The sequence below is a fragment of the Drosophila innubila genome (assembly GCF_004354385.1).
Source record: "Drosophila innubila isolate TH190305 chromosome 2L unlocalized genomic scaffold, UK_Dinn_1.0 5_B_2L, whole genome shotgun sequence".
In the NCBI taxonomy this organism is placed as follows: domain Eukaryota; kingdom Metazoa; phylum Arthropoda; class Insecta; order Diptera; family Drosophilidae; genus Drosophila; species Drosophila innubila.
In genome coordinates, this window is record NW_022995373.1 from 5,192,815 (window position 1) to 5,203,695 (window position 10,881).

The 10,881-nt window shown below is 31.8% G+C and overlaps 1 protein-coding gene across 1 annotated transcript in view; it reads left to right on the top strand.

Moving 5' to 3' along the window:
* LOC117782562 (proton-associated sugar transporter A) overlaps window positions 1-10,399 on the top strand; it is a 28,109-nt gene extending 17,710 nt beyond the window's left edge. The window contains exon 7 of the mRNA XM_034619586.1: window positions 9,829-10,399. Coding sequence (XP_034475477.1) covers window positions 9,829-10,059 — 231 coding nt within the window. The 3' untranslated portion in view covers window positions 10,060-10,399. The remainder of the gene's footprint in view (window positions 1-9,828) is intronic.
* Window positions 10,400-10,881: the final 482 nt, after the last annotated feature.

Sequence of the window (10,881 nt, forward strand, 5' to 3'; positions counted from 1 at the left end):
TTTCCGACCCCATAAAGTATATATATTCTTGATAAGCATCAACAGCCGATTCGATATAGCCATGTGTGTCTGTTCGTCTGTCTGTCTGTATGAACAAAAGGATCTTATAGGCTATAAGAGGTAGAGCAACCAAATTTGGCACACAGATTTCTTTATACCCCACGCAGATCAAGTTTGTTTCAAATTTAAGCTACGCCAAACTGTTCGTTCGTTTGTCTGAACAACAGGATCTTAGAGACTATAAGAGATAGAGTAACCAAATTTGGCATACAGATTTTTATATAACCCGCGGAGATAAAGTTTTTTTTATTCTAAGCCACGCCCCACTCCGCCCCCGGCAATCCCGAAAAACCACCACAACCACAGTTTTTAAGATAATACAGTTCTTATTTTTATATATTTTTTATTTTTATTTTAAATGTCACAAATAAGAGTTATTCAATAACTTTTAAGTAAAAATTAAAAAACAGTTCAGTTGAATGTCTTTTAAACCAATTGGTGTGTTAAAAAAATTTAAAGATATTCCTATTCTATTTGTGCCAATCGGACTTGGTGCTTTTTGCTGAAGCCTAGAATAAGACTATTTTTAAATTTTTTTAACACACCATTTGGTTTAAAAGACATTAAACTGAACTTTTTTTTTATTCTCACTTAAAAGTTATTGAATAACTCTTATTTTATTCAAATAAAATAAAAAATAACTGATTATCTTAAATTTTTATTGAAAAAATCAGGAATAAGTATTATTTTTCAGTGTTATTTTATTACTTAATTATTATTTTTTACTTTTTTAATAAAAATCATTTTAATTCTTATGTTTGATTTTTATTAAAAAAGTAAAAAATAATAATTAAGTAATAAAATAACACTGAAAAATAATACTTATTCCTGATTTTTTCAATAAAAATTTAAGATAACTGTTATTTTTTATTTTTATTTTAAATGTCACAAATAAGAGTTATTCAATAACTTTTAAGTGAGAATAAAAAAAAAGTTCAGTTTAATGTCTTTTAAACCAAATGGTGTGTTAAAAAAATTTAAAAATAGTCTTATTCTAGGCTTCAGCAAAAAGCACCAAGTCCGATTGGCACAAATAGAATAGGAATATCTTTAAATTTTTTTAACACACCAATTGGTTTAAAAGACATTCAACTGAACTGTTTTTTAATTTTTACTTAAAAGATTGAATAACTCTTATTTGTGACATTTAAAATAAAAATAAAAAATATATAAAAATAAGAACTGTATTATCTTAAAAACTGTGGTTGTGGTGGTTTTTCGGGATTGCCGGAGGGGGCGTATTAGAATAAAAAAACTTTATCTCCGCGGGTTATATAAAAATCTGTATGCCAAATTTACTCTTCTTATAGTCTCTAAGATCCTGTTGTTCAGACAAACGAACGAACAGTTTGGCGTAAAATTTGAAACAAACTTGATCTGTGGGGGTATAAAGAAATCTGTGTGCCAAATTTGGTTGCTCTACCTCTTATAGCCTATAAGATCCTTTTGTTCATACAGACAGACAGACGAACAGACACACATGGCTATATCGAATCGGCTGTTGATGCTTATCAAGAATATATATACTTTATGGGGTCGGAAATGCCTCCTTCTCCCAATTACATACATTCCAACGAACACAATATACCCTTTTACTTATGTTTTAAGTAACGGGTATAAGAATACCACAAAAAAAACCTCTACACGAGGTAAATGTCTAGTGACGAAAGCAATTTCTAGCCCCAAAATTTCTGATATCCAATTTTGTGACGAACAAAATTCAGTTTAATCCAGGGACTGAAAATAATGATTATTGTTCAAAATAGCAACATAAAAAATCAACCATAAGGAGAAGTTCAATTTTTGTTTTGAATGTACCAAAATTTTTGTTATTTGTATATCTCTGCAAACAGCTAATAAACTTTTATTTCATTTATAAAAGAAAAAAATCAAAATTAATGGTTATTTAAAGACTTGATTTTTTAAATCACATTTAATAATTATTTGTGATCAAAAAAAATTTAGATTAATAATTATTATTGATTTTTATTTTATTAATCTTTTATAAGAGTCTTTGATTTTTTTTTGAATAAAAGTCTTTAAAGACTTGTACGATTTGAAAACTTTTGAATAAAAGTCTTTGTCAATATCTTCGCTCATACTCAAGATAAAACTTTCAAAATTACAACACCAGTAAAACATACGACATTCTATGAACCTTTATCCGCTACTAACTAACTACGCTTTTTTCACCGGCGGAATCAATTCACAATTTTTTGTTGCAATTGTCTTATCTCTTAATCCAATAAAGGTATTTCAATTTAAAAGGTGAAAAATTGGCGGTAGAAGGCGGGAGTTAGTTATCTTCCATCAAAGATAAAATAAGAAGATCCATTGCATAATTGGTCCACAATTCTAAAGTTTATATTTTGGCAAATTTGTGGGTCTCAGCCTTGGCTTAAGAAATAAAGCGTCATTATACGAGTAAGCAACCACCCGACATCCTGCACCGTTTAAGTCATGAAGCAATTAGCTAACTAATTTATTATGGTTTCTTTTAAAATATGTTTATTTTGTTATTTTTTTATTTAATAAGCCGATATATTCACAAAGACTTTTGTTCAAATTTTTTCATATGACAAAAGTCTTTAAAGACTTTTACTTTTGAGAAATAAAATAAAAGTCTTTTGAGACTTTTAAAATTTTAAAATCAGAAATAAAAGTCTTTACAGACTTTTAAATTATTCATCAAAAAAGACTTGAAAGACTTACAAAAGACTAATAAAATAAAAATCAAAAATAATGATTAATTTTAATTTTTATTTTTTTTAAATAAAAGTAACTAATATTTTGTATTTATAAAATAAAAGTCTTAAAATAACCATTAAAAGTGCCTTTTTTCGATATTCCTCATAACAGATATGGTCCCTGGTTTAATCTAAAAATTTTAAATACAAATATAAATGAATTAAAAAAAGCGAAAATTGGCATTGTGCACTGTGAGTAAAAAGGGTGAGCTTCTTTGTAAATAAAAATTACTTTTTGCGCAGTGCCGAATGCCAATTTTCGTTTTTTTATATTAATTTATATTTTTATTTAAAATTTTTAGATTAAACTGAATTTTGTTCGTCACAAAATTGGATATCAGAAATTTTGGGTCTAGAAATTGCTTTCGTCGTGGGATATCAGAAATTTTTGCAATTGCTTTTGCTTTTGACATTGTAACTTTATCATTAATGCAGGCAAATAGTAAAATATAAAAATTTAGTTGTTGAACGTATTTCATATTTAAAAAAATTTTGTTCTTTAATTATAAAGAAAACTAGGGGCTGCCCCTGCTCGCTTTGCGCGTTGCGCCGAGCATACTCTACTGTCGGAGACCTCGTACTTACTATGAAAAAAAAAGGTTTTCATACTAAGACTTGGATTTCACACAAACTGACTTTTCATTTCATTTTGAGAAGTCCACTAAAATTTTCAAATTTATTTATCTTTTGAACCAGTTATCGGATTTGGGAGATTGAGGTATCAATCGACGCTTATTTTAAGTAGAATTTTTAAAAAATACAATATTTTACCAAAAGACCCCAACAGCCCCATTAGCTGCAATCATTTAAATTTTTCCCCTCCCACTTACATCCCCGTATCTCATGACCCAGGCTGGTTTGAAAAAGTTTGAGTAAACCTTTCGATCGGTATATAACTCGGTCTGATCGGACAGTCGTAGCAAATTTTCCAACTTGGCTGTATATATAGTTAGTCGCCTTTCGCACCCTTCGTGATGCTTTCGTCACTAACGCGAGCTGTCGTCCGCAGTGATTCAATATAATATGTCAATATAACATTCATAAATAATAAATTAAAAATAAATTTTGAAATTAAATAATAATTTTAAAAAATTTAAAAATAGAAACAAAAAATCAGCTGAAAAAAAGTTGTCTCCGGCGAGAATCGAACCCGCAACAAAACTCCAAAAAAATTTTAATTACAGAGACTTAACATATTGAGCCACACTTGCACATATCCGTTTAGCCTCCCAAATTACCATATTACTTCTTTTATTACTCAATTACAAAATTAAAAATTTTATTTTAGCCTTAATAGCACATTTATAAATAAACACTGAATTTTAATTGAAAAAGAATAAAAATTGAATGTCTCACGGCAGGACTCGCACCCACGAACATTGTCTGACTTCACCTCTTATCACACTACGCCACAGAAGCTCCAATTTGTTAAATCAATTTTCATGTTATCAAGATATTCAAAATTTAATTACTTGCCAACGCTCCCGTATCAAATCAAACAGTAAAATTTATTGTTTGAATATCTTCCCTATTTACTGTCCGGTCGGAATAAAATTTTCAGCAAACTTCTAGAACACTTTCCGCTTCGTCTAACAAATCTGGAATCTCCAGCTTTTAGATTGTTCTTATAATATGGATATCAAAATTTCTAAGTCGATTTTTAGGCGGTAAAGAGGGCGTGGCCAAATTCTAAAACAAACTTTATCTGCTTGCAATATAGTGAAACCTTCATATCAAGTTTGGTGTCTAGCTTTTAAATTGCTTATAATATGGATATCAAAATTTCTTAGTTGATTTTCGGGCGGTAAGGGGGGCGTGGCCAAATTTTGAAACAAACTTGATCTGCTTGCAAAATACAGGAACCTACATACCAAGTTTGGTGTCTCTAGCTCTAATAGTCTCTGAGATCTAGGTGTTCATACAGACGTCAGGACAGACGGACATTGTCATATCGACTCGGCTATTGATGCTGATCAAGAATATATATACTTTATAGGGTCTGCCACGCCTCCTTCTGCCTGTTTCGAACATATTCTTTAAAACAAACCCAATAGACCCCTGTACTTTTTTTAAGTACGGGGTCTAAAAATAACGAAAATTGGCATTTTGAACTGTGCGCAAAAAGGATGAGCTACCACGAACATAATAATTACTTTTTGCGCAGTGCCGAATGCCAAAGTTTCGTGTTTTATTTTTATTAATTTATATTTTTATTTAAAATATTTAAAACACTTATTTAAATAAAAATAAATAAATGCAAAACACACCCACAGTTTTTAAGACAACACTTTTTTGTGGTAATTATTGTAATCGATTAGTATTATCTATTATCTCACTGGATCACATCCAGGTCGGAACAGTACAACGGCAGTTCAAGCGATTTAATGTTTTCAAAGTAATACAAGTAATTTCTATGAAGTATTTTAATATATAACGAAAAAAGTAGCAGGTGAATACCCGTTAAGGTGGTGATATCGACTGTATTCTTTTCATTCGGCACTGCGTAAACACAAAATCTTAAGTAATAATGGGCTCAACCTTTATGCGCATGGTGCAAAGTGTAAATTTTTTTTAAATTAATATATTCTTGTTTAAGTTGGTTGGTTTGTCGACCTTTCTAATTGTTAAATTGAGTTGGTTAGCTGGCTAAATTCTTGTTAAAATGCAGAAAATCACGCATAAAAACCCAAATTCATACAGGACATAACCGCTTGCAAAACAATTCTTAGACAATACAAATATCTAGCACCTAACATAAGGAAAAGTGTACAAAGACAGATTTATTTTTTCCACATAAAATTGCTAACCATAATTATTAATAATAATCACCAGCTACTTACACAACATGACATACAGTTTCACAAAATCAAAACAACAATTAAACATCTGCTCAGCCACGAGAGCGAGAGAGTGTTGTCCAACAATATAACAACAACGCTTACAACAAAACAGACAAATTAATACAACAAGCTTAGAAACGAACGAAAAAACAATATCTTAAACAACAACACTAGCAAAGAGTAGTTCGTTGACAATACAAGCACTTCTTTCGAAAGGCCCGAAGCTAGCGCTACCAGTGGATAAAAAGAAATTTCCTAACTTTAAATATATAGCGGATGGCGAAGATCTTGTACAAACGATCAACAACCAAGAACAGCAAGACATTGCTCGTACGGAATTCTCTTTGATGCTAAAAGACAGCAAGACAAGAACAAAACTAAGTGCAAGGGACCACGCACTTTTAGATACAGTGGAACAGACACGTAGATTTCTAAGCGAAAACAATCACATTTCAATTCTGACATCGGACAAAGGAAACAAGACTGTAGCTATGGATATAAACGACTATAAAGACAAAATGAACACTAAGTATATTACAAGACTTAAGCAAGTACAGAATTTTAAGACAGGATCCAACTTTCAGACTTCAAACAAAAAACAAGAACTTAGTTGATTTATGGACTTCCAAAAATCCACAAAGAAGGGATGCCGTTGAGACCAATGTGTTCCTCTATCTGCTCCCCTTCATATGCATTGTGCAAGTACATAGTTGCTATACTAAAACAGGTGACGGACCAATCGACTCACAATGTAAGAAACTTTCTAACTTTCAAATAAAGGATTACCAACACATACATATCAATGAAGAAATACGGATTTTTATTTCCGAGCCTACCCACCGATTTAGCCATAAACATCATCAGTAAAAAGTGGACGGAAATTACAAAGTACACAGAAATTCCGAAACACTTATTTATGGACATCATAAAATTTTGCGTAATGAAAAACCGCTATTTTAAATATGATGACAAGATTTTCACCCAACTCAAAGGAATGGCTATGGGATCCCCTGCTTCTCCTGTCATAGCAGATATAGTCATGGAAGATCTTTTAGACAATACTTTGAAAAAGCTTAATTACAAACCAAGATCCTTAACAAAATATGTAGATGATTTATTTGCAATAACTAAGGAAAAGGAAATACAAAACACACTTAATGCACTAAGCTCTAACAATACACGAATTAAATTCACATATGAAACAGAAAAGGATGGAGCATTACCATATCTGGATACAACTGTTCGCAGATGTAACAATCAACTAAAATTTAAATGGTACAGAAAACCAACTTTATCTGGTCGAATAATTAATTACTTATCAAAACACCCTAAACAATGATCATAAACACAGCTTTTAGCTGTATTAATAGAATGCTAACTTTGAGCGATCCCATATACCATCAAGACATAAAAAATAAGACGCCTACAGAGATTCATACAAAAAACAGCGCAAGCTACACATTGCGTAGAGAGCGGACACACCGCAAATTTGAAAGATACAAAAATATTGCAACACTGACAACTGCTCTCACATTTACCGACACTTACTACATAAAAATCAGTCACAAACTCCAAACCGACGAAAGCGGACTTGTAAAACCAACAACAGATTGTACGTTAATTTATTTAAATAGAATTAATATTAACTTTAAGTTTCAATGTTTTCACTGATTAAATTTTTTAATGTTTAAATGTTCATTGTAGTCTTCCTTAAGACGACTACCGATGCACTATGGTTTTTTTTCCGTTTTTTTTGGCATAAACTCTAATTTTAAGCCTATTGAATTGAAATATGGTTTGAATATATTTTTTAAGCTCCCAAAATGACCTACCAAGTTTCAAATGATTTGGGGCACTATTTCATATAGCTGCCATATAACCGATCTGGCCGATTTGCCCTAACTTTTTTGTTTATCAAGCTATTGCTTTAAAATTTGGTTTGTATACATTTTGTCTGCTCCCAAGATGACCTACCAAGTTTCATATGATTTGGGGCACTATTTCATATAGCTGCCATATAACCAATCTGGCCGATTTGCCCTAACTCCCAAGATGACCTACCAAGCTGCCATATAACCGATCTGGCCGACATGCAACAAGGCTCCATTAAACTTTTTTATTTTCTATTATATTTAATGAAAAAAAACAGCAACAATTATACAAATTCACATTTTAATATTCATCCATTATTAGTGCTTCATTCTGAAAGTAAAGATACATTTTACAAAAATTTAAATAAGTTTGGTTATGTTACTTACTATAGAAGTTACTCAATTTTCTTCTAGTTGATAGTATTTATCTTCTGAAGCAATAACCTCAAGTCCATCCAGTTCTTCAGAATCTTCGTCGGACGAATTCTGTGTGGAATCTGGATCATCATTTTCACATTGAATTTCTAAATGTGGTGCTTGTAGTAGAGATATAACTTCTGCTGGTATGGTTTTCTTTTTGATTGTATTTCGTCGTTCTTTTAAATAGGTACTGGACAGCAACGGATCACTACTATCCATGGATCTATTGAAAACGTTTGTAATATTGTCTAATCGACTGCATTTTCTAGCGTGGCCTCTTCTATCGCTCTTATATAATTTATTTCGGGATTCTGATGCATGTTCCCCAAGGCATCCTACTGGAACTAAACAAGTGTCTATTATTTGGTACCCATGTACTAAGACTTTGTGAACAGTGGGCGACATCGGATACCAAGGATATTTTTTCTGATAAGCCACAAAAACTTTAGCACAGAAGTCTTTAAACTTTTCCGAGCTTATTTCGTACTCGCAGTTAATTGTCATTAGAATTGTATGAAAACTTTGTAAAATATCATAATCAAAATCAAGAATTGATGACAGTAAAGCTGCATTGGAAAATGCTCTTCTTGCTGTGTTGCTGTCATTGGAGTTTCCACTGCCATTTGAAAGAGTTTATTTGCCAATGCATAATGACCAGTGATTTCTATGAATAAGCTTTTCCCAAGCCATTTTTCGTGCTTTCCCTTAAATCTTTCTACAGTTGAATAACGTTTAGGCAAGTGTTTATTTAAATAATTGACAAAGCCTTTTACTATTTCATTTATCGACTTTATGGTTTCGTTATCTAAATGTTTTTGTGCGATCACTCTCAATATGTGCTGTTGTACGGCGTCTCCTGAGCGATTGTTGTTGCTCCAAATGTCAACCAGCTCAGCACGACTGAACACATATGGTACTAGAAAAATTAGATTTTTTCGAAAACGTGTGGATTCGGACAAAAAGGATTAGTTTCTCATTAATCTGCACACTTTGGTTAATAGTTTCTCACTTACAACTTTTTGCAACGCTTTGCCATGCAAAAATACTGATCAACACAACTACACTTGTTTAGCTCGTTCTAAAAATACACATAAACAAAACACGGTACAATTGGACAAAAACACATAACAACGACACAAACATTGGTAAACTTTAGTTTTACATACCTGGACAATCGTTTTCCATATTTATTCATTTCACTTTTATGTAAACTTTCGCCAGAACAAACAAAATCCGAATTCGAACTGCATTTATTTTGAAATAACAAAAACAATATGGCGGGCACTTTTTTGAAAACTTCATCGGATTCGGATGAAGCTCACTACTCGGGGGATTTTGGGGTCGCTAATTACAAACTTAAAGTTAATTTTTAAAAATTTAAAATAGCAGATCTAATATGGTGGACACCTTTTTGAAAACTTTATCAGACTCGTATGAAACGCGAAGTTATCGGAATCGCTGATTACGAATTTGTTGTCAATTTTTTAAAATTCAAAATGGCGGATCATCAAATATGTTCTTTTGAAAAATTCGTCATGTTGGATCCGCCATTTTGTATTTTTAAATAATTATTATATTTTAATTGTAATGGAAAACAAATTATAATAATTACGGTCACTGATTATTATTATCTATCATCCTACTTAATCGCATCAAGATCAGTTAAACAGAACGGCAAAAAAAGCTTTTTTAATTTTTAAAGCAATACAAGCTCATAAAAGTATGTAACGCGTATTCCATAAGTCGAGGTCTCGACTATAGCCTTTCCGACTAGATTTTTTTTTACTTTGAATGCTTACGAATGTCGCATTTAATATTAAAGAGTCAAAGCTTTAAAATTACAAAACAATAAAAATTTTACTAATAAGTTCATTTTTTTTACTATTTCAGTTTGAAGTAGACGGAAGCGGTTGTGCAAAATTGGGATCTGGAGTACGGGGCTTAGGTACCGACGTTGCCATTGTTAGCAGCATGGTTTTCTTAGCCCAATTTATTCTATCAATGTGTATGGGTATAATTGTTAAACTTGCTGGAACAACAACAGCTGTTATTAGCACTGCCAGTTTTTTAAGTTTCTGCGGAGCTTTGTCGGCAACAAAAATTATTTATCTAGATCTATAATACTAAAAGTAAAAACATAATATACATCGAGCCCTATTTGCATAAATAACGTAAGCGCCAAAAAGCAAATTTTACAAGAAAGAGTTTTTTTGAGTTGTCGTGTGTCGTGTTTCGTATGCCGTCTGTCGCTTACGTTATAATTGACTGCCCAATATCTCCGCAAATATATAAAATTAAAATTTAATATTTTTAGTTCATATGCGGTTGGTAATTATGTATCAAAAACAAATTTCGGCGAAATGGCGCTTACGTTATTTATGCAAATTAGACTCGATATTTATAATAAGATTTGTTGTTTCATGATATCTGATAAAAAATAAAATGAATTCATGTCCGTTAATTGTACTTTATCTATAAACTAGATGCGAAAATCGTTAGAAGATTATAGGTCAGACAAAATGTAGCGAAGAACATTGTATTTTATAAGTATTAACAGTTAGCAATGTGCAATCATGTCTGAAAAAGTCACTTCAGCAGAATCATCAAAAGCACGTCATGTCTAAGCACATCGATACAGTATTAGGGATGTGTTTGAAGAGCCATACACGTAAATACATACTGCACTGTTGTCATCTGCACTACGCCATTCGACAAATCGGCTAGGCAACACTCCGTACTGCAAACTTATTATGAAGTGAAGCTTCCCAGAGTTAAAATACCACCTTTCCGTGACAGGTTCGTAGACTGGTCAGCATTTACGAACGTGTTTGACACACGTGTGCAGATAACTTACATCGTTTTTACTATGTACCCTGTACATTATACAAATATGATTGATTCATTAACAGAGGATACTTCGTGGGATATCCAGCATCTAAAACT